Source organism: Oryx dammah, unplaced genomic scaffold, assembly GCF_014754425.2.
Source record: "Oryx dammah isolate SB20612 unplaced genomic scaffold, SCBI_Odam_1.1 HiC_scaffold_29, whole genome shotgun sequence".
In the NCBI taxonomy this organism is placed as follows: Eukaryota; Metazoa; Chordata; class Mammalia; order Artiodactyla; family Bovidae; genus Oryx; species Oryx dammah.
In genome coordinates, this window is record NW_024070213.1 from 27,023,140 (window position 1) to 27,048,783 (window position 25,644).

The 25,644-nt window shown below is 38.2% G+C and overlaps 1 protein-coding gene across 3 annotated transcripts in view; it reads left to right on the forward strand.

The window, feature by feature from the left end:
* Positions 1-25,644, forward strand: part of PIK3C2G (phosphatidylinositol-4-phosphate 3-kinase catalytic subunit type 2 gamma) — a 466,126-nt gene that overhangs the window by 39,272 nt on the left and 401,210 nt on the right. For all 3 annotated transcript variants that reach the window (XM_040235274.1, XM_040235275.1, XM_040235276.1), the window contains one exon: positions 2,181-2,295. In XM_040235274.1, coding sequence (XP_040091208.1) covers positions 2,181-2,295 — 115 coding nt within the window. The remainder of the gene's footprint in view (positions 1-2,180; positions 2,296-25,644) is intronic.

A 25,644-nucleotide genomic window follows, 5' to 3' on the forward strand; every position in this document is an offset into this window, starting at 1 on the left:
TATTTTCCTGTAGCTTCAATTCATAATATTTCAGTCAATATTACCAAGCAGTAGCACATATAAGTCTATGTCAGGGCATTTCTGTAATCTCTAATTCCCTGATGATCACTACCATTTGTTTCTCTAAACATTTTATTGATAACAGCTTGATCGCCCATAAAATGCACTTTTAAATCCAACATTATATGCTTCCTTTTTTTTCTTCATGGCAAGTTCAATAATACCACTTATACTATGTTTTGTAAGCCAGTATGTGACAAAAACCTTTCCCAATGGTTTGGTGGTAAAAGAAGTCAAATCAATGTAGACATATAATTATAAGCAAAACTCAACTTCAGTTCAGTTCAGTTCAGTCACTCAGTCATGTCCGACTCTTTGCGACCCCATGAATTGCAGCACTCCAGGCCTCACTGTCCATCACCAACTCCTGGAATTCACTTCAAACTCAAGTCCATCGAGCCCATGATGCCACCCAGCCATCTTATCCTGGGTCGTCCCCTTCTCCTCCTGCCCCCAATCCCTCCCAGCATCAGAGTCTTTTCCAATGAGTCAACTCTTCACTTGAGGTGGCCAAAGTACTGGAGTTTCAGCTTTAGCATCATTCCTTCCAAAGAACACTCAGGACTGATCTCCTTTAGAATGGACTGGTTGAATCTCCTTGCAGTCCAAGGGACTTCTCCAACACCACAGTTCAAAAGCATCAATTCTTCGGCGCTCAGCTTTCTTCACAGTCCAAATCTCACATCCATACATGACTACTGGAAAAACCATAGCCTTGACTAGATGGACTTTTGTTGGCAAAGTAATGTCTCTGCTTTTGAATATGCTACCTAGTTTGGTCATAACTTTCCTTCCAAGGAGCAAGCATCTTTTAATTTCATGACTGCATTCACCATCTGCAGTGATTCTGGAGCCCCCCAAGAAATAAAGTCTGACACTGTTTCCACTGTTCCCCATCTATTTCCCATGAAGTGATGGGACCAGATGCCATGATCTTAGTTTTCTGAATGTTGAGCTTTAAGCCAACTTTTTCACTCTCCTCTTTCACTTTCATCAAGAGGGTCTTTAGTTCTTCTTCACTTTCTGCCATAAGGGTGGTGTCATCTGCATATCTGAGGTTATTGATATTTCTCCCGGCAATCTTAATTCCAGCTTGTGCTTCTTCCAGCCCAGCATTTCTCATGATGTACTCTGCATATAAGTTAAATAAGCAGGGTGACAATATACAGCCTTGAGTAAGTGCAATTGAGGATTTGCAGTATGCTGTTGAAATCGTCAATAAGGATCATCAATACAGTCTGTTGTACCTACTTTCATTCAAGATCACATTGAAAGCACTTTTGGGTCTGTGTGCTTGGTTCCTCAGTCATGTCCAACTCTCTGTGGTCCCATGGATTGTAGCCCAACAGGTTCTTCTGTCCCTAATTTCTAACTATTATCATATATGATAATAAATGAATCCCTCTTTATCATCTATAAATACAAACTATTTCATAGGCAAACATAATTAAATGGTATATGTGTGTCACTATGGGGGGATAATGTAGAATGTGACTATGAGACAGCAAAGGGTTTTTACCCTATAATACGCTGACACTTTGAGTCCTAGGGAAGATGAAGAAAAAGAGCACATGTCCTTCAAGGTTATTATAATGCTGTCCAAGACAGAATCTGGGGTGATTCTGTACAGGAAAAGAAGAACGATAATGTGTGAAGACTCAGAATTATTAAGAGCACCAGCTTTGGAAGCTGCCATATTTGGGTCAGACTCCTGGCTTGCCACCTAGCATTCATTCTATAATCTCTTTGGCATCTCTCAAATCTCTAAGGATAACCACAGTAGAACTTTTTCTTTTTTTTTTAATGCAGAAGCTACCATTACCAAAGTTTTCTTTCTTTTTTTTTTTTTTTTTCAAAGTTTTCAGAATGAGAAATGAAATACCTAGCTCTGTTAGATTATATGAAGACAGAGTGATCAAAGAAAATGCAAATACTTAAAAAAAAATCTCCAAATATAATCAGATCAGTAACTGTGATGTATCTCATTTTAATTCCTCTTGATGGAGCTAGACAGTTATAACAGTTCATAATGCATGCATCATTTTTTGTGCTCAAAATCTTTTACTTAGCCAATATATAATGTGCTCTTATTAACATTTATTATTCAATCCTGTTTTTAGCTAATTATCTTGTCAAAGACCTAATTGCAGAAATTCTACGTTTTTGCACAAATGACCAGTTATTCCCCAGAGATCATCTTTTACGTATATGTGGCCATGAAGAATTTTTACAAAAGTAAGTATCTTATTAAGGTAAATTTTGATCATTGTTAATCTATATTAAGCAGCATTTCTTTCTTTGCTTTTAATCAGACTGTGCAAATACTCTGTTCATAATCAATTTTGCTCACTTAAAGGTGAATTTAAAATTTTGTGTCAAACTAAGTCTTATTCTTGGTTTGACTTTGTATTTTGTGTATATATATACGGCAATGTGTATTCAAGTGTCCTGTAACTAGGGTGCCCAACTACCTCAGTCTGTACAGACTGAGGCTGCTCCCCAGACATGGGACTTTCAGTTCTGAAATCAAGAAAATCTTGGGCAACACAAGTTATCTTATTTGTGACAAAGCTTAGTAGGACTGATCACAATTTAAACAATAAGTTTTTTGCAATAAGTAATTTTTTTGACTCAGAGCAATGTTAGCATGCTGTTTAAATACATTTCAAAGTCACAGAATGTTTGAGTATGACAATTATAATATTTTCATAAAAGACTAAGTTTTAAAATACTTTCTTCAATTCTTTACTCAGGGAGCTCAGTAGAATAATTAGAAATGTCTATTCTCATGTATTTCAACTGTATATACTTATTTGATAGGAAAAAAAAAAAAAACTTAACTCTTCTTAATGTGCCACAATAACTATTGTCTTAAAGTTCCCTAAAGACCAAATTTGAAAATATAACACAACCTTAAGAAAAGAAGTACTAATATTTCTCTCCTGCTATTGCGTTATTTCTCTCCTGGTACTTATATTTCCTCATTGTGTTTCTATAAGTACCTAAAGATTGACAACATTGTTGCTTCGTATTTCTTTTGAGACACCCATTGTCACTGTCATTGCTATTCCACCATGAATATGCTTGAAAATATCTTATGGGTGATTTTCCTTTATTGTGCAGTGTTAACTGTGAATGATTTTTAAGACTGATTATTCTCCTTACTTTGTTCCCAGGTACAACAAAATTATTTTATTCTTTTTTTCTTGTTAATATAAACATAATAGATTTTTTAGTGTTTTATGTTATTTTATTAAAATTCATTTACCTGGGTTTATTAAGATAGGAAAGTTGCCAAGTATTAGTTTAGGTTAATTAGAGTTAGTTATTATCTAATGGAAATTGAAGGATATGTACATAACTGGAATTTGCTTACTATTTAAGAATAATAGCCTATCAAGACTGATATGACTACTTTAATAAGCAGAATATTCTTACTATTCTTTCTAATAGCTAAAGAAATATGCATTTCATTCAATTTTTTTCATGTATTCCCATGTAATTTCTCTTAAAAATACATCCTTAAAGAGTTGGATATCTGTTATTATTTCTCTGTAGAGGCAACACAGGAAACATGTAATAAGTTAATGATGCAATAAGTAATAATTCAAACACTAACAGTTACAGTATTACAATTCATCTGAAGTACCTAACTAATTTTGATGGCAATGATAATATTAAAATAATAGTCATCATTTATCAAGTGCTAATGATGCCCCTATCTCAAATTAGGTAAACATCTAAGTCTCATAAGACATCAAGAGATAGATACCATCAGATCAGTTCAGTTTAGTCACTCAGTCATGTCCGACTCTTTGCGACCACATGAATTGCAGCATGCCAGGCCTCCCTGTCCATCACCAACTCCTGGAGTTCACTCAAACTCATGTCCATCAAGTCGGTGATGCCATCCAGCCATCTCATTCTCTGTTGTCCCCTTCTCCTCCTGCCACCAATCCCTCCCAGCATCAGAGTCTTTTCCAATGAGTCAATAATTCACATGAGGTGGCCAAAGTACTGGAGTTTCAGCTTTAGCATCATTCCTTCCAAAGAACACCCAGGACTGATCTCCTTTACATTGGACTGGTTGGATCTCCTTGCAGTCCAAGGGACTCTCAAGAGTCTTCTCCAAAACCACATTTCAAAAGCATCAATTCTTTGGGACTCAGCATTCTTCACAGTCAACTCACACATCCATACATGACCACAGGAAAAACCATAGCCTTGACTAAATGGACCTTTGTTGGCAAAGTAATGTCTCTGCTTTTGAATATGCTATCTAGGTTAATCATAACTTTCCTTCCAAGGAGTAAGTGTCTTTTAATTTCATGGCTGCAATCACTGTCTGCAGTGATTTCGGAGCCCCCAAAAATAAAGTCTGACACTGTTTCCACTGTTTCCCATGAAGTGATGGGACCAGATGCCATGATCTTCATTTTCTGAATGTTGAGCTTTAAGCCAACTTATGCACTCTCCTCTTTCACTTTCATCAAGAGGCTTTTTAGTTCCTCTTTACTTTCTGCCATAAGGGTGGTGTCATCTGTATATCTGAGGTTATTGATATTTCTCCCTGCAATCTTGATTGCAGCTTGTGCTTCTTCCAGCCCAGCGTTTCTCATGATATACCCTGCATAGAAGTTAAATAAGCAGGGTGACAATATACAGCCTTGACATACTCCTTTTCCTATTTGGAACCAGTCTGTTGTTCCATGTCCAGTTCTAACTGTTGCTTCCTGACCTGCATATAGGTTTCTCAAGAGGCAGGTCAGATGGTCTGGTATTCCCATCTCTTTCAGAATTTTCCACAGTTTATTGTGATCCACACAGTCAAAGGCTTTGGCATAGTCAATAAAGAAGAAATAGATGTTTTTCTGGAACTCTCTTGCTTTTTCCATGAACCAGCGGATGTTGGCAATTTGATCTCTGGTTCCTCTGCCTTTTCTAAAACCAACTTGAACATCTGGAAGTTCATGGTTCACGTATTGCTGAAGTCCGGCTTGGAGAATTTTAAGCAATACTTTACTAGCGTGTGAGATGAGTGCAATTTTGCAGTAGTTTGAGCATTCTTTTGCATTGACTTTCTTTGGAATTGGAATGAAAAGTGACCTTTTCCAGTCCTGTGGCCGCTGCTGAGTTTTCCAAATTTGCTGGCATATTGAGTGCAGCACTTTCACAGCATCATGTTCAGGATTTGAAATAGCTCAACTGCAATTCCATCACCACCATCAGCTTTGTTCGTAGTGATGCTTTCTAAGGCCCACTTGACTTCACATTCCAGGATGTCTGGCTCTAGGTGAGTGATCACACCATCATGATTATCTGGGTCATGAAAATCTTTTTTGTACAGTTCTTCTGTGTATTCTTGCTACCTCTTCTTAATATCTTCTGCTTCTGTTAGGTCCATACCATTCCAGTCCTTTATCAAGCCCATCTTTGCACGAAATCTTCTCTTGGTATCTCTCATTTTCTTGAAGAGATCTCTAGTCTTTCCCATTCTGTTGTTTTCCTCTATTTCTTTGCATTGATTGCTCAGGAAGGCTTTCATATTTCTTCTTGCTATTCTTTGAAACTCTGCATTCAGATGCTTATATCTTTCCCTTTCTCCTTTGCTTTTCGCTTCTCTTCTTTTTGCAGCTATTTTTAAGGACTCCCTAGACAGCCATTTTACTTGTTTGCATTTCTTTTCTATGGGGATGGTCTCGATCCCTGTCTCCTGTACAATGTCAAGAACCTCTGTCCATAGTTCATCAGGCATTCTATCTATCCGATCTAGTCCCTTAAATCTATCTCTCACTTCCACTGTATAATTATAAGGAATTTGATTTAGGTCATACCTGAATGGTCTAGTGGTTTTCCCTACTTTCTTCAATTTCAGTCTGAATTTGGTAATAAGGAGTTCATGATTTGAGCTGCAGTCAGCTCCTGATCTTGTTTTTGCTGACTGTATAGACCTTCTCCATCTTTGGCTGCAAAGAATATAATCAATCTGATTTCGATGTTAACCATCTGGTGATGTCCATGTGTAGAGTCTTCTCTTATGTTGTTGGAAGAGGGTGTTTGCTATGACCAGTGCGTTCTCTTGGCAAAACTCTATTAGCCTTTGTCCTGTTCATTCTGTACTGTAAGGCCAAATTTGCCTGTTACTCCAGGTGTTTCTTGATTTCCTACTTTTGCATTCCAGTCCCCTATAATGAAAAGGACATCTTTTTTGGGTGTTAGTTTTAAAGGTCTTGTAGGTCTTCATAGAACCATTCAACATCAGCTTCTTCAGTGTTACTGGTTGGGGCATAGAATTGGATTGCTGTGGTACTGAATGGTTTGCCTTGGAAACGAACAGAGATCAGTCTGTCACTTTTTTGATTGCATCCAAGTACTGCATTTCAGACTCTTCTGTTGACCAGGGTGGCTACTCCATTTCTTCTAAGGGATTCCTGCCCGCAGTAGTAGATATAATGGTCATCTGAGTTAAATTCATCCATTCCAGTCCATTAGTTCTCTGATTCCTAGAATGTCAACATTCACTCTTGCCATCTCCTGTTTGACCACTTCCAATTTGCCTTGATTCATGGACCTAACATTCCAGGTTCCTATGCAATATTGCTCTTTACAGCATCGGATCTTGCTTCTATCACCAGTCACATCCACAACTGGGTATTGTTTTTGCTTTGGCTCCATCCCTTCATTCTTTCTGGAGTTATTTCTCCACTGATCTCCAGTAGCATATTGGGCACCTACTGACATGGGGATTTCCTCTTTCATTATCCTATCATTTTGCCTTTTCATACTGTTCATGGGGTTCTCAAGGCAAGAATACTGAAGTGGTTTGCCATTCCCTTCTCCAGTAAACCACATTCTGTCAGACCTCTCCACCATAACCCACCCGTCTTGGGTGGCCCCACGGGCATGGCTTAGTTTCATTGAGTTAGACAAGGCTGTGGTCCTAGTGTGATTAGATTGACTAGTTTTCTGTGATTATGGTTTCAGTGTGATAGATACCATAATGATCTATTTTACAGATTGGCAATCTGAGACTTTCATCAAGGTTACACAACTAGGAAGTTGATAGGGTCAAGCCTGAACTCAAACTCAGGATTTGCTATCTGCATAACCTTGGCTCTTAACTATAAAACAACACTAAAAAAACTCTTTAGCAAGACCCAGAAAATAGCTAATGGTTCTTCATGCTGAAGCATGGGGTGGAAAATATTTGCAGTTTTGCATGGGTCTACAGGATAGGTGTGCAGGAATTGCAGTACTCCAATTCAACACCTACTGGGTACACAGGTGTGCAAGTGATCTGGTTTATCATTGAGATACAAACATGATTTTAAAATATAATCTTTGCCTTCTTCCTTGACTAAGGAATTCATAAAACTATGTAATTAGTTATTACAAAGTCCTTTTGTAAGGGCAGTATTAGTTTTTGTATATACCAACTACTTGCAGATCAAAAAGAGACATAGATTAACAGTAAGAATAATGAAATGGTGCAAAAGAAAGTCAATGAATAATTTGTATTTAAAGGGTAAATACTGAGGAAAAAAATCAGTACTGTATGACAAAATGATAACAGCTTTGGAATATATAAAATGTGCATAAATTTTTAAAGAAATAATTATCAAGATAAAAAATGAGCTAAGAATGTGACTGGCAATTCAGTGAACAAGAAAGTATTTAGTGTTTAACTAATGACAAACATGCAGTTAAAACAATGAGATGCCATCTTTGCCTAACAAGTTGTTAAAATATTTATTATGATGAAATTCAGTGGGAAAAATGGACAAAATCCAGAAAGCTGCTGGGAATTTAAACAGATAGAGCACTCTCTAAAGTGAATTTTGTCAAAAATGTGTCAGACATCTATAGAAATGTGTCAAGAACATATATGTGTTCCAGAAATTCTGCTTCTACAAATATTTCTAAAGAAACAATCATAATTGTCCAAAAAAGATGTATAAAATACTACAGTCACCATAGAATAATTTCTAATAGTAATAAAAAACTAAATCTCCATCAGTATTCAACAATAATGATAAAATAATTTCATTATATAGTTTCATTATATATATAATAATTTCATTATATATTTCATTATATATAATAATTTTTATATTACATATTACTTATATATAATAATTTCATATATTCCTTTATAAATTAATAGAAAATACAGTATCATAAATCTTGATATGAAAACATGTATATCCCTGATGGCTCAGATGGTAAAGCATCTGTCCACAATGTGGGAGACCCAGGTTCAATCCCTGGGTTGGGAAAATCCCTTGGAAAAGGGAATGGCAATCCACTCCAGTATTCTTGACTGGAGAATTCCATGGACAGAAGAGCCTGGCCAGCTATAGCCCATGAGGCCGCAAAGAATCGTACATGACTGAGTGACTAACATGCTTACATATCATACTTTTTAAGGGTGAAAAGATATATTTTCAAACCATATTTTAATATATTAATGTATACTACTATTTGGAAAATAGAAATCCTACATATGAAAATGTAATCCTATATAATAAATGAGATCTTATACACTAAAATGCTAGAGTAGCTATTCCTTGAAAAAGAACTACAATAAAGATAATATTTATTCTTTTTTTACTTACAAAACATCAACAATAGGCGTGTCTTTTTTGCAATCAGGAGATTAAGGAAATAAATTATTCTGGAGGGTGGGAGAAGTATTTAAGTGATCATATGAATAACAACATATGCTTAAAAGAGGGTTGGAAACGAGTTAGAAGAACATATGAAAGATGACAGAGTTTAACCTAAAGTAGCCGTAGTGGGGCTAAACAGGAAGTATTAAATCCCTGGGGTATTAAAACTGTGGCATTAGTGGAACTTGGCAAATAAATGTGTGATTATTGAAATACAAACACACAATGTTAGAGCTGTGAGTTACAGTATTTGGGGGGGGGGGCGGGGATTATGAGCTTCCCAGGTGGTGCAGTGTTAAAGAATCTGCTTGCCAAGCAAGAGACATGGATTCTATCCCTGCATCGGGAAGAGCCCCTGGAGAAGTAAATATTCCAGTATTCTTGCCTGGAAAATTCCATGGTGGGCTACAGACCATGGAGTCACAAAGAGTCAGACATGACTGAGTGACTGAGCATGCACACAGGCACTGAGGACTATAGCCAATAGGCAGCCTCTCAGCTAGCTTGGAGGAACTGCTCTGAAGAGTTAAGATGAGATTAGTTTATACGTGACCTTGGAGAACGGATACATGCAATCGAACACACATCTTGGTGGAAGACAACTGTTATTCAGGAAGCACAGATATATCTTTAAGACTTCAGTACATACCTAAGTATGGGAAGATGCAAGAAATTGGGTTCATAAAATTTCTCCTGAAAATACCTAACTATCTGAAAGCCAGCTCTGCCAGTTTTCTTAGAGCACAGAGTGCCTTCTTCCTATCCCTTCTCTGAAGTCCTTTCAGGGTGTGGAGGTCAGCGACTGCAGTGGCTAGTGACTCAATCCTTGTAGAGCCAGATGGTGAGTGACATTCTGTAGGGTATAAAATAATTAATCAAGTTAGAAACATCCTGAGTATGTGAGTGCCAAGGGGCATCTGATATTGAGAAAACAGCTCAGATTTAGGGAAATCTGGCATGGATTAAGGAATCATTGGCACTAAGAGGGAATGGAAGTCTTAGAGATACATGAAACTGTGTAAGGAAAGTGACAAAAGAAAGGATCTTGAGAACATTAATATATCAAAGATGAAAGGAGGAAGAGGAGCAGAAAAAGGAAACTGGAAAAAAAGCAATTTAAATTGTACAATACTTTGGAAAACTTGCCTTTCACAAGAAAGAAAGAGAAATTTGAATTACTAAGTAAATATAGCATCATACTGGAAATAAATTAAATGAGGATTGATAAATCATCATTAAGTTTGGCAACTATGAAATTAGTTGATTCAAATAAGAACAAGTTTCATAAAATGGAGGAGAAAAAAACAAGATTGCAATCAGCTAAGGAGAAAGGAAGGTGTTAAAAAGGAACTCAAGCAGACTACTCTCTCAGAAGTAATGTGTGGTGATAAAAGCCTGGAGGAAAATGGGGTTTTAGATGCTGAGAATCAGTCTGGAGATTTGGGGAATGTGGATAAGAGAGATACTGAAAATATTCATAAGATGAAAGGAAAGAACTGATGAACAGGGAAACACTGAATACAGATAATGTATCAGTTATGAGGTGTTGCGAGAGCGTGGGAACAGATCAAGAAGACAGATGAATATCCCCGTGGCTGATCCATGTTGATGTATGGCAGAAACCAACACAATATTGTGATTATCCTTCAACTAAAAATAAATAAAGAAAAAAAGTCATACACACAAAAAATAAGACAGAGAAAAGCTGAGCAATGCCTTGAAGGAGGACCTTCCCTTCCCAGAAAGACCAACAGGAGCTCAAATGAATATTAAACTTTAAAAAAATTAATAGAAAAATAACTATGCATTTGAAAAACTGAATCTCTGATAAAAGCAGGAATGCATAAGGAAGTTGCATCGAAATGAGAATAATAATTATAACAATAAAAATAAGAAGAAAGTCTACTTATAAAAGCCTCTAATGGGTCTTCCCTTGTGGCTCAGTGAGGTAAAGAATCTGCTATCAATGCAGGAGACATGGGGTTTGATCCCTCGTCAAGGAAGATCCCACACACCATGGAGCAACTAAGTCCATGTGACACAAATACTGAGCCTGTGCTCTAGAGCCCATGAGCCATAACTGCTGAGCTCATGCATCCTAGAGTCCATGCTCCACAAGAGAAGCCACCATCAGAAGTCTGTGCACACGACTAGACAGTAGCCCCCTGCTCTCTATAACTAGAGAAAAGCCCACACAACAAAAAGAGAGGCCCAACACAGCCAAAAATTTAAAATAAATAAATGAATGTTTTTAAAAGCCTCTTATGAGCAATTAATAAAATTTTCACATGTAATGCCATTTGTTCCCATATAAGAAAAGCATGATTATTCCCATGTTAACATGGGGAAAATGAGGCTAAAAGAAATTGACTGACTCCCTGAAGTTCAGAAAATTGTAAGCAGCAAAGCCAGGATGGCACAGATCAATCTGACTTTGAAGCCCTGTCTTCCCACTCAATTACAAAGCTTCCTTTCATGATAAAGGGCCACTTGAAAACAAAACTTACAGGATAACACCTCATTATGAATAATGACAATACGTGGCTTCCCAGGTGGCACTGTGGGAAACAACTCACTAAACATGAGTTTATAATTCAACATAGAGTATTTTGGTCAAGGAGAAGATAAATAACTTACAGAACACTCATTTTCTGACACATACACAAAATTTCAGTTTCTTTAATCAGGATATGCTTAGAAATGCTTTGACTAAAATAAAGGCAAATCAAAATCACTAAAAGTGGACTTTATTTGTCATTTCCAAATTTCTGATTAGATAAAAATAAACTCTCTTTTTGGAATCTTGAGTCTGTTTAAGCAAATAAATAATATGAAAACACATCCTTCCCATTCTTAGTAACTATCACCCCTGATTTGGCAAAATGAGTTAATCTCCCTTAACTTCAAATTTTTTCCTTTTAAAAACTGAGTTTTTAATATATTTTTCTACTTTAAAAATGAGATGTAGGATTATATTTCAGTAATCTTTAATTCAGAATGTAAAATTTTATTAAGCTTCTACTAGCCCTTTCATTACATATGGATTGCTTTAGCTCTAAGCTTAGTTCTAAATAAATTAAAAGTTATGGTTGTTAAAATATAATAAACTGAAAAATAAAAATGTATTCCTTACCCCAAAATTCTACTATTACTATTGTAAAATGATGTGGAAGGATTTTTCATTTTAAACTCCCCTTAAACTATCAGATCTATGTTTCTTAATCTGCTTTGTGATGATAGCAACAAATCATATTTAGTTGCTACATTTTCAGTTTCTCATCTAGTTTGGATAAGATAAGGGCAAATCCTCAAAATTTAAACTTCTTGGTTTCTTCCAGATGGAATATCAGTCTGTTAAAATAGTCACAATAATTACTTGATGAACCAAGCAAATTTTCAAAAATTGGTTAAAAATTTTGGTCAATATTAAATATCAATGGTCAGGATACTTTTTCCCAACTTGACAAATAGTATTTCTGTGATTATATATTATTTTTTTAACATTTTATCCTTAAGTCATATTTTGCTATTTTATTGAACTAATCTGTCTTTACCAGAGTTAGTAAAGTAACAAATAAAATCCTAAAAAGGCGGGAGATGTAAATAAATAAGATAGACACAAATTACACATAATTTTACCTTTACATTGATATATTAAAAGTGTCCTCAAACTTTAGTGTGTATATGAGTTATCTGAGGATGTTGTTAAAAACACATTCTGAATTTCTTGGTCGAGGGAAGAGACTTCACTTTTAACAGACTTCTGGGTGATACTCACACTAATTGTTCACGGTTCATGTTTCAAGTTGCAAGATATTAATTCAGTTCAGTTCACTTCAGTTCAGTTGCTCAGTCATGTCCAACTCTTTACAATCCCATGAATCACAGCACACCAGGTCTCTCTGTCCATCACCAACTCCCAGAGTTTACCCAAACTCATGTTCATGGAGTCGGTGATGCCATCCAACCATTTCATCCACTGTCGTCTCCTTCTCCTCCTGCCCTCAGTCTTTCCCAGCATCAGAGTCTTTTCAAATGAGTCAGCTCTTCACATCAGGTGGCCAAAGTATTGGGAGTTTCAGCTTCAATATCAGTCCTTCCAAATGAACACTCAGGACTGATCTCCTTTAGGATGGACTGGTTGGATCTCCTTGCAGTTCAAGGGACTTTCGAGGCTGGAGATATTAGAGACCCAAGAATTTTGACTCAATGAAAAATGAAGTACACATTTTTAAAATTATTATTTATTCATTTATTTTTAATTAATTTATTTATTTTAAGTGTAGGCTTATTACAATATTGTAGTGGGTTTTGCCATACATTGACATGAATCAGCCATGGGTGTACCTGTGTTTCCCATCTTGAACCCCCCCTCCCACCTCCCTCCCCATCCCATTCCTCAGGGTCATCCCAGTGCACCAGCCCTGAGCACCCTGTCTCATGCATCAAACCTGGGTTGGCGATCTCTTTCACATATGATAATATACATGTTTCAATGCCATTCTCTCAAATCATCCCACCCTTGCCTTCTCCCACAGAGTCCAAAAGACTGTTATTTACATCTGTGTCTCTTTTGCTGTCTCGCATATAGGGTCGCTTCAGTCGTATCTGACTCTCTGCGACCCCATAGATGGCAGCCTACCAAGCTCCCCCATCCCTGGGATTCTCCAGGCAAGAACACTGGGGTGGGTTGCTATTTCCTTCTCCAATGCATGAAAATGAAAAGTGAAAGTGAAGACGCTCAGTCATGTCCGACTCTCAGCGACCCCATGGACTGCAGCCTACCAGGCTCCTCCGTCCATGGGATTTTCCAGGCAAGAGTACTGGAGTGGGTTGCCATTGCCTTCTCCGATATAGGGTCACCGTTACTATCTCTCTAAATTCCATATATATGTGTTAGTATACCGTATTGGTGTTTTTCTTTCTGGCTTACTTCACTCTGTATATAGGCTCCAGTTTCATCCACATCATTAGAACTGATTCAAATGTATTCTTTTTAATGACTGAGTAATACTCCTTTGTGTATAGGTACCACAGCTTTCTTATCCATTTATCTGTCAATGGACAATTAGGTTGCTTCCATGTCCTAGCTGTTGTGAACAGTGCTGCAGTGAACACTGGGGTACACGTGTCTCTTTCAATTCTGGTTTCCTTGGTGTGCAAGCCCAACAGTGGGATTGCTGGGTCGTATGGCAGTTTTATCTCCAGTTTTTTAAGGAATCTCCACGCTGTTCTCCATAGTGGCTGTACTAGTTTGCATTGCCACCAACAGTGTAAGACAGTTCCCTTTTCTCCACAGCCTCTCCAGCATTTATTGTTTGTAGACTTTTTGATAGCAGCCATTCTGACCAGTGTGAGATGGTACCTCATTGTGGTTTGATTTGTATTTCTCTGATAATGAGTGATGTTGAGCATCTTTTCATGTTTGTTAGCCACCTGCATGTCTTCTTTGGAGAAATGCCTGTTTAGTTCTTTGGCTCATTTTTTTTTTTATTGGAATTGAGCTGCTTGTATATTTTTGAGATTAATGCTTTGTCAGATGCTTCATTTGCTATTATTTTTCCCCATTCTGAAGGCTATCTTCTCACCTGGCTTATAATTCCCTTCATTGTGCAAAAGCTTTTAAGTTTAATTAGGTCCCATTTGTTTATATTTGCTTTTGTTTCCATTACTCTGAGAAGTGGGTCATAGAGGATCCTGCTATAATTTATGTCAGAGAGTGTTTTGCCTATGTTTTCCTCTAGGAGTTTTATAGTTTCTGGTCTTACATTTATATCTTTAATCCATTTTGAGTTTATTTTTGTGTATGGTGTTAGAAAGTGTTATAGTTTCATTCTTTTATGAGTGGTTGACCAATTTTCCCAGCACCACTTGTTAAAGAGATTGTCTTTTCTCCATTGTATATTATTGTCTCCTTTGTCAAAGATAAGGTGTCCATAGGTGCATGGATTTATCTCTGGGCTTTCTATTTTGTTCCATTGATCTACGTTTCTGTCTTTGTGCCAGTACCATACTGTCTTGATGACTGTAGCTTTGTAGTATAGCCTGAAGTTAGGCAGGTTGATTCCTCCAGGTCCATTCTTCTTTCTAAAAATTGCTTTGGCTATTCGAGGTTTTTTTGTATTTCCATACAAATTGTGAAATTATTTCTTCTCTTCTCTGCAAAATACCGCTGGTAGATTGATAGTGATTGCATTGAATCTATAGATTGCTTTGGGTAGTATACTCATTTTTCACTATATTGATTCTTCTGATCCATGCACACGGTATATTTCTCCATCTATTTGTGTCATCTTTGATTTCTTTCATCAGTGTTTTATAGTTTTTTATATATAGCTCTCTTGTTTCTTTAGGTAGATTTATTCCTAAGTATGTTATTCTTTTTGTTGCAGTGGTGAATGGAATTGTTTCCTTAATTTCTCTTTCTGTTTTTCATTGTTAGTGTATAGGAATGCAAGGAATTTCTGTGTGTTAATTTTATATCCTGCAACTTTATGACATTCACTGATTAGCTCTAGTAATTTTCTGGTGGAGTCTTTAGGGTTTTCTATGTAGAGGATCATGTCATCTGCAAACAGTGAGAGTTTTACTTCTTCTTTTCCAGTCTGGATTCCTTTTATTTCTTTTCCTTCTCTGATTGCTATGGCTAAAACTTTCAAAACTATGTTGAATAGTAATGGTGAGGATGGGCACCCTTGACTTGTACCTGATTTTAGGGGAAATGCTTTCAAATGTTCACCACTGGGGATAATGTTTGCTGTGGTTTTATCATGCTGCTGCTGCTGCTGCTCCTGCTGCTAAGTCACTTAGTTGCCTCAGACTCTGTGCAACCCCATAGATGGCAGCCCACCAGGCTCCACCATTCCTGGGATTCTCCAGGCAAGAACACTGGAGTGGGTTGCCATTTCCTTCTCCAATGCATGACAGTGAAAATGAAAGTGAAGTCACTGAGTCATGTCCAGTTCTCAGCGACCACATGGACTGCAGCCTACCAGGCTCCTCCTTCCATGAGAGTTTCCAGGCAAGAGTACTGGAGTAGGGTGCCATTGCTTCTCTGTGGTTTTGTCATATATGGCTTTTATTATGTTGAGGTATATTCCTTCTATTCCTGCATTCTGGAGGGTTTTTATCATAAATGGATGTTGAATTTTGTCAAAGGCTTTCTCTGAATCTGTTGAGATGATCATATGCTTTTTATCTTTCAATTTGTTAATGTGGTATATCATATTGATTGATTCTGAATAATGAAGAATCCCTGCATCCTTGGGATAAAGCCGACTTGGTCGGATTCTGTTTGCTAGAATTTTGTTAAGGATTTATGCATCTATGTTCATCAGTGATATTGGCCTGTCAGTTCAGTTCAGTTCAGTCGCTCAGTCGTGTCCAACTCTTTGCGACCCCATGAATCGCAGCACGCCAGGCCTCCTTGTTCATCACCATGTCCCGGAGTTCACTCAGACTCATGTCCATCAAGTCCGTGATGCGATCCAGCCATCTCATCCTTGGTCATCCCTTTCTCCTCCTGCCCCCAATCCCTCCCAGAATCAGAGTCTTTCCAGTGAGTCAACTCTTCGCATGAGGTGTCCAAAGTACTGGAGTTTCAGCTTTAGCATCAACCTTCCAAAGAAATCCCAGGGCTGATCTTCAGAATGGACTGGTTGGATCTCCTTGCAGTCCAAGGGACTCTCAAGAGTCTTCTCCAACACCACAGTTCAAAAGCATCAATTCTTCGGCACTCAGCTTTCTTCACAGTCCAATTCTCACATCCGTACATGACCACTGGAAAAACCATAGCTTTGACTAGACGGACCTTTGTTGGCAAAGCAATGTCTCTGCTTTTGAATATGCTATTTAGTTTGGTTATAACTTTCCTTCCAAGGAGTAAGAGTCTTTTAATCTCATGGCTGCAATCACCATCTGCAGTGATTTTGGAGCTCAAAAAAATAAATAAATAAACAAAGTCTGACACTGTTTCCAATGTTTCCCCATCTATTTCCCATGAAGTGATGGGACCAGATGCCATGATCTTAGTTTTCTGAACAGTGAGCTTTAAGCCAACTTTTTCGCTCTCCTCTTTCACTTTCATCAAGAGGCTTTTTAGCTCCTCTTCACTTTCTGTCATAAGGGTGGTGTCATCTGCATATCTGAGGTTATTGATTTTTCTCCTGGCAATCTTGATTCCAGCTTGTGCTTCATCCAGTCCAGAGTTTCTCATGATGTACTCTGCATAGAAGTTAAATAAGCAGGGTGACAATATACAGCCTTGACGTGCTCCTTTCCCTATTTGGAACCAGTCTGTTGTTCCATGTCCAGTTCTAACTGTTGCTTCCTGACCTGCATACAGGTTTTTCGAGAGGCAGGTAAAGTGGTCTGGTATTCCCATCTCTCTCAGAATTTTCCATAGTTTATTGTGATCCACATAGTCAAAGGCTTTGGCATAGTCAGTAAAGCAGAAATAGATGTTTTTCTGGAACTCTCTTGCTTTTTCCATGATCTAGCAGATGTTGGCAATTTGATCTCTGGTTCCTCTGCCTTTTCTAAAACCAGCTTGAACATCTGGAAGTTCATGGTTCAAGGATTGCTGAAGCCTGGCTTGGAGAATTTTGAGCATTGCTTTACTAGCATGTGAGATGAGTGCAACTGTGCGGTAGTTTGAGCATTTTTTTGGCATTGCCTTTCTTTGGGATTGGAATGAAAAGTGACCTTTTCCAGTCCTGTGGCCACTGCTGAGTTTTCCAAATTGGCTGGCATATTGAGTGCAGCACTTTCACAGCATCATCTTTCAGGATTTGAAATAGCTCAACTGGAATTCCATCACCTCCACTAGCTTTGTTCATAGTGATGCTTTCTAAGGCCCACATGACTTCACATTCCAGGATGTCTGGCTGTAGGTGAGTGATCACACCATCATGATTATCTGGGTCATGAAGATCTTTTTTGTACAGCTCTTCTGTGTATTCTTGCCACCTCTTCTTAATATCTTCTGCTTCCGTTAGGTCCATACCATTTCTGTCCTTTATTGAGCCCATCTTTGTATGCAATGTTCCCTTGGTATCTCTAGTTTTCTTAAAGAGATCTCTAGTCTTTCCCATTCTGTTCTTTTCCTCTATTTCTTTGCATGGATCGCTGAGGAAGGCTTTCTTATCTCTCCTTGCTATTTTTTGGAACTCTGCATTCAGATGCTTATATCTTTCCTTTTCTCCTTTGCTTTTCACTTCTCTCCTTTTCACAGCTATTTGTAAGCCCTTCCCAGAGAGCCATTTTGCTTTTTTGCATTTCTTTTCCATGGGGATGGTCTTGATCCTGTCTGCTGTACAATGTCACAAACCTCCATCCATATTCATTAGGCACTCTATCAGATCTAGTTCCTTAAATCTATTTCTCACTTCTACTGTATAATCATAAGGTATTTGATTTAGGTCATACCTGAATGGTCTAGTGGTTTTCCCTACTGTCTTCAATTTAAGTCTGAATTTGGCAATGAGGAGTTCATGATCAAAGCTACAGTCTAGTGATGATAAAACATTTAGGTTAATGGAGAAAAGAGCGACACAGTGAGGGACACACAGAGAGGTTCACAGAGTTATATGGAGAAGATAAGAGGGAGGAGGGAGATAGAGGTGACCAGGAGGAGAAGAGGAGGAATCAAAAGGGGAGAGAGCAATCTAGCCAGTAAACAATTTTCTATGTGCTCTCCACAGTCTGGAACTCCCAGAGAGGTTCACAGAGTTACATAGAGAAGAAAAGAGGGAGGAAGGAGATAGAAGTGACCAGGAGAACAGGAGGAAACAAAAGGATAGAGACTGATCTAGCCAGTAATCAGTTCCCTAAGTGTTCTCCACAGCCTGGAATACCCAAAGAGATTCACAGAGTTGCCTAAGGAAGACAAGGAGGAGGGAGAAGATAGAGGTGATGTTGGGGAGAAAAGAGAGTCAAAAGGGGGAGAGGGCAATCAAGCCAGTAATCACACTCCCAAATAATAATGGGTACTGAAGATTGGATTCTTAAAGGTACAAAATTGATAACAAATACCAAAAAGCAAAGATTAAAAATCTAGAGTAAAGGTTAGACTCTCCAAAAAAATTGTTTTAAATCACAGAAATTATTTTTCTTTACTGTATGAAATTTGCTTTAAAAATAGGGTCTTTTTTTGCAAGGTAATAGTAGGTTATAAAAATGAAAATTAAAGGAGTAATAAATAACAAATTTTTTTAATCTTTAATATTAATAGTAAAATATATCTAGCAATTTCTCTGGAGCTGTTGAGGGCAGTGTGGATCAGTTCAGTTTCAGATAGTTCCTTGTTCCAGCTTATACTTCTTCTCAAGGTCTATAGGCCCCTTCCAATGCAGTCAGTGCTAACTACAAGGTTTTAATCTGTTGCACCTGTCACTTCCAAAGCAGTTCCCTCTTCTTGTTTATTTTGGCTTCCTCTGTTTGCAAGTCTCTTCAGTGCCTAATTTCCACCCTGATACAAGGGGGTGAAAGCTCACTAGTTCAGTTGTGCTGTGGGGAGGGAAGAACACGGCAAACAAATATCACTGGCATGTGTGGGGAGTACTCGCAGTGTCTGGGCCACACTGGGTTTGCCCCTGCTCGTGGCATGTGTGCTTTCTTGCTCTACACTGCTCAGGCTCCAGGTTGCTCTGCAGGGGAACTGTCTAAAGCAGACCCTGGGTTGCGGGCACTTCCCAGGTCTAAGGCACTCAAGTTCAGGTTCTCAGGTACTCCACAAAGGCACAGACTCAGTTGGGCCTGAGTTTTATGCCCTTCCCAGGTCCGAGCAGCTCAGGTGACCAGGTGCTTGGCGAGCTCTCCCCAGGTGGGCAGTGCATCTTATAAACTCCCCGGTCCCAGCGGCTCGGTTTCCTGGGTATGCAGCAGGAGCACCGTCTCAGGTGGGCCTTGTGTCTCCTCTGGGGAGCTGACCTCTGGCTGTGGCCCTCCTGGCAGATGTCAAATGTCCAGGATCCCAGTAAGACTTGGTTAGCAACTGGGAGCCTGCTCACAATTTGCTGTCTCTGTGGTGGAGATTGCTCTTCGCCTTCCAGCTCTGGCTGTCACTTGCCTGCCTCTCTGCCTCTGGCGGGGGTGGGGGGTGGGGGGGTGGGGGTGGAGGGGTGGGGGGGGGTTGGGGGGGGCAATCCGCAGCTTGCTAGCTCTCCTCTGGTATTCGCTCAGTCCTTTGTTCTGTGAGCCTGCCAGCAGTGCCTTAGGTTAGAGCTTTTCCTGGTAAAGTTCTCTCTGTTTCTCTCTTCTTTTTTTTCTCTCTGTCTCTGGCTATCCCACAGTTTGGGTTGCTATCTCACGTTAGCTCCCTCAGATTGTCCTCAGGGCATTCAGGCCCTGTCCTTACCCTACAGAATGCAGCCCGCTCCCCCCTGTTCAGCCCCTGCTTGCTGGTGGTGGAGGTAATCCTCTGGGCTACTTCACTGGGAGTTGCAGTTAGGTGTGTAGTCTGTGGGGTTTTTGTTTTTGTTTTTTTCCCTCCTGGTTATGTTGCCCTCTGAGATTCCAAAACTCTTTACAGACCCACCGGTGAGAGGGTTTCCTGGTGTTTGGAAACTTATCCTCCTTCACAACTCCCTCCCCCGGGATGGGTCTCCATCCCTAATTCTTTTGTCTCTTTTTATCTTTTATATTTTGTCCTACCTCCTTTCGAAGACAATGGGCTGCCTTTCCAGGTGCCTCGTGTCCTCTGCCAGTGTTCAGATGTTATTTTGTGAAATTTGCTCAGCGTTCAAATGATCTTTCGATGAATTTGTCAGGGAGAAAGTGGTCTCCCCATCCTATCCCTCTGCCATCTTAGGACTACCACCTAAAGTACACATTTTTAAAACCAGTGTCGTGCACAAATACTGAATTTAGTCAATAAAATAAAATGTTATACTTCATAACATATTGAAAAATGAGATAATTTTCCTAGCAAGTCACAATTCCCCTTTTAATAAGTCAGCTATCTTAGTTTTACAGCCATTTACCACTTATCATAACCTAGAATACGACAAACTCTTTCTGTCAATTAAAGTATTCCATTTTTGCTCTGTTGAATCTTGCTCTGGCACTCCTTCCCTCTGTGAAACACTTTTAAGAATCCAGTAACTCACTCTACTAACTCACTTCCAGAACTCTTCTCAAATGAGATGACTCCTGACCTCTCACACATGGCTATCATGCTATTCGTACCAGGTACTTCAGTTAACATCAAAGAGAGTTGCATGAAGTATCATATACTCCTCAGAAACTGCCTCACAAAGTTTTTAAATTAGGAGCAAAGAGCAAATGAAAGCAATGGAACTTTATCAAGTGTAACATAAGCTGTTGGTACTGTAAAACAAAGTTGTGAGCAATATGAAGTATGGATACTGAATGAGCTCATTAAAGTCAGAATAAATCAAACAGAAAAATAATAAAAATATCAGCAACTTCCATTACATTCCTGGTTTTAGCCCCCAAGTTAACTACCACAGTAGGAGTATCTTGGTAATCTCATTTCCTTATTTCTCATGGTCTTATCCAATAGACAGATCCTCTGGGACTTATGCAGTGGCAGTACTGAGGTCAGGGATGATAAGGTCTTTTCTGTAAGGTACAGCACAGATAAAAGACCTAGGGACAGAAAGACTGTTTCCTAGAGTATTCCTGCTTCTGCTTTATTTCCAAATAGTAAACCTTGTTATACCTTCACCTAGACTCACATGAAGTTTGGATACACATATAGATAAGATAGATAGATACAGAGACATAGATATATCTCAATAATATATGAAGTATAATGCTACTTCATCATTTTTCCTTTAAAGCCTGACAATTGCAGAGTGCAGGTTTTTGTTTCTTACTCCTAATCTATATGATTTGAGCAATTTCTTTTCCCAAAAGTCTTGCTGTCTTGCTTTCTAATTCAACTTAAAAACAATTTTCCTTATGAACTTCTGTGTGGAAAAAAAAAATTTACTACACCTAAAAGTTTCTGTTAAATAAATCATGACTACATTGTCAATAGTGAACCACAGTGCCACATAAGGAAAAGTGAGCAGTCTTCCTTGAAATTGGGCTTGGACCTACTGCTTGCAGTTATAGCCAAGTTTTAAGTCCTGGATTTAAACAAGATATGGCAAAACTTTTCTTTACTATTTAACTGACTCTTGATTTCAAGAACTCAGAGTACTAAAAAGATGTAAGAAAAGAAAAAGAAAGCATATGTTAATTAATTAAAAGTCTTACCTTGAAACTGCCATAGTTTTAAATCAAATTAAGAAATAATATCTACCTCTTGATCCATCACTAGCATTCATTAGTCTGATCTGGTTATCTACTATGGAGTCCCTTTTCTCCCTTCTGACCTCTCCTATGAAACAAAATGTTGAATTCCTTTGATGAGATTAAGAAAGTCCTCTTCAAAAATTAAATCTATTTTAAAAATGCTTTATCTAGTTCCATTACAATTAGTATTAATTTATTCTTTAAACATTTGATTATAAGTTGGGGTTGCCTTTAATTCAAATAAAAATCAAACTATTAATTAGCAGGGGAAAAAGACTAGGTAATAGTGTATAAAGTTTAAGGTAATAGATGATACTCATTAGCAGTGAAAGCCCAGTTGCCTATATTCCTGGGGGAGAAAATGAGTCTTTGCATTCTCAATAAAATTAAAGGTTTTGTTTAGCAAACTTGAACAAATTGATTAGTTTCAGTGCATTCAGAACAGCCTAAGAATTATAGTACTATAATTTAGTCTATTATAATTTTTGAGACTTACTTTGAGCAAAAAAAAAAAAAAAAAAGATTAAAGTGCATTTCTCTTTTACATACTTTGCTTTCCTCATAAAATCACAGAACCATGTCAGGGCACAGAAAGAACATGTCATAAATCTGAGAGCTCTCATAAAATAATGGAAACATGTTCTCTTAATAAACCATCCATTAAGAGTATTCTAAGTTACTTCTGTTTAGTTTTGAATCTCCTTCGAAGTACCCTTCCAAACATTTTAAAATGAACTTTGGTTGCTATCTTTAATAAGCAGTTCAGTTAAGTTCAGTTCAGTCACTCAGTCATGTCCGACTCTTTGCGACCCCGTGAACCACAAGACGTCAGGCCTCCCTATCCATCACCAACTCCCGGAGTTTACCCAAACTCATGTCCATTGAGTCAGTAATGCCATCCAACTATCTCATCCTCTGCCATCCCCTTCTTCTGCCTTCAATCTTTCCTAACATCAGGGTCTTTTCAAATGAGTCAGCTCTTCGCATCGGGTGGCCAAGTATTGCAGTTTCAGCTTCAACATCAGCCCTTCCAGTGAACACCCAGGAACGATCTCCTTTAGGATGGACTGGTTGGATCTCCCAAAGGACTCTCAAGAGTCTTCTCCAACACCACAGTTCAAAAGCATCAATTCTTCGGTGCTCAGCTTTGTTTATAGTCCAACTCTCACATTCATACATGACAACTGGAAAAACCATAGCCTTGACTAGATGGACCTTTGTTGACAAGGTAATGTCTCTGCTTTTTAATATGCTGTGTAGCTTGGTCATAACTTTCCTTCCATGAAGTAAGAGTCTTTTAATTTCATGGCTGCAGTCACCATCTGCAGTAATTTTGAGCCCAGAAAAATAAAGTCAGCCACTGTTTCCACTTTTTCCCCATCTATTTGCCATGTGGTGATGGGACCGGATGTCATGATCTTCGTTTTCTGAATGTTGAGCTTTAAGCCAACGTTTTCACTCTCCTCTTTCACTTTCATCAAGAGGCTTTTTAGTTCTTCTTCACTTTCTGCCATAAGGGTGGTGTCATCTGCATATCTGAGGTTATTGATATTTCTCCCAGCAATCTTGATTCCAGTTTGTGCTTCTTCCAGCCCAGTGTTTCTCATGATGAACTCTACATATAAGTTACATAAGCAGGATGACAATATACAGCCTTGATGTACTCCTTTTCCTTTCCTATTTGGAACCTGTCTATTGTTCCATGTCCAGTTCTAACTGTTGCTTTCTGACTTGCATACAGGTTTCTCAAGAGACAGGTTAGGTGGTCTGGTATTCCCATCTCTTTCAGAATTTTGCACAATTTATTGTGATCCACACAGTCAAAGGCTTTGACATAGTTAATAAAGCCGAAATAGATGTTTTTCTGGAATTCTCTTGCTTTTCTGATGATCCAGTGAATGTTATCAATTTGATCTCTGGTTCCTCTGTCTTTTCTAAAACCAGCTTGAACATCTGGAAGTTCATGGTTCATGTATTGTTGAAGCCTGGCTTGGAGAATTTTGAGCATTACTTTACTAGCATGTGAGATGAGTGCAATTGTGCGGTAATTTGAACATTCTTTGGCATTGCCTTTCTTTGGGATTGGAATGAACTGAACTTTTCCAGTCCTGTGGCCACTGCTGAGCTTAAAAATTAGTAAAAATAATATATACAAACTTGAATTTGATTCTAGCTAGTAACTGTACTAGAACAAATGTCCCAGTATGAGAATACTCTATGTATACATATACCTTCATTTGAAAGCAATTTCCCAAAGAAAGAGCTTATACTAAATAAAGGTTGTTCATTATTGAAAGAAACATGTAAAATTATATCAACTACTGAGTACAGTAATAGTTTTTATTATTGTTAACATACATAAAAAGGACTGTTTAGTATTTTAAACATGATAGCCCCAAAAGAAGTACCAAATACAAATTCAACTGCTGTTGCTGCTGCTAAGTCAGTTCATTCGTGTCCGAGCCCACCAGGATCCTCTGTCCCTGGGATTCTCCAGGCAAGGATGGAGTGAGTTGCTATTTCCTTCTCCAGTGCATGCATGCATGCTAAGTCGCTTCAGTCATGTCCCACTCTGTGCGACCCTATGGACAGCAGCCCACCAGGCTCCTCTGTCCACGGGATTCTCCAGGCAAGAATACTGGAGTGGGTTGCCATTTTCTTCTCCAAATTCTTAGCAATATGACATATTTCTGTAACATGAATTAGTTTATTCAGACAAGTCACCTTTACATACAGGGAAAATTTTCGGGCATATTTGTAATGTTTTGTTCTGTTAAGTAACAGTAGATGAATGCAAAGTATATATAAAGCTGCTGAGAGTGACAATACTGTACCAGTGACTGTGACTATTCACCCAGAAAACATGCATTCCCCGCCCCCAGCTTGATTTCACAGTCTTGAAAATGCTTATTGAAGACTTCTCCACAATTGTTGTACATTTCACCCTCATCTCTATATTCAGCAGCATCGAGGTTTTCTATATATTCTCTTTCACCAAGTTAAAGACATTTTTAAAAGTCAGGTCTATTTTACTATATACATATATATTTTTTTAATTTTTGAAATTAAATGTGTCTTTTAAGACCATGCTAGTGTTCTGTACTAAGGTGTCTGTGTGTGAATGCACACAAACACATGAACTCTGCGTAGACCTGTATTGATTTGAGTGGTCTCTTCCAGTCCTATTTTCCCAGGTGATGTTTTATTTTTAGCCCAAATTTTGCAGAACACCTTAATTCCCCCGCCCCATTTTATAAGAAGAAATATGTATATCACATTATAACAGGAAAGCTTAACTCTATAAATAAACTTCATGCATGCTATATTTACTCCAAATATTTATGTTCTAATTTTTAATCTTAGATTGTTGAACTCAGTGTCTTTAATTGAAAATGAAAGAGCTTAGCAGAAAAGTACTTCCTTTCCAGTTTTTGAGCTCTCTTCTCATGTAAAATCATTCCCATAATTAAAATAATTATTTATCTTCAGAATTGGATTAATACATTAGAGTGAAAATGCAAATCTACCCGCAGCCCACCGAAATTCTCATGAAAGGACAGGAAAAAATATTAATAATAAAACTTCTGGTAAAACAAGAGTGATAAGATGGAAAGGACAGAAAGATCACAAGGGGATTGTAGAGCTCCCAGGT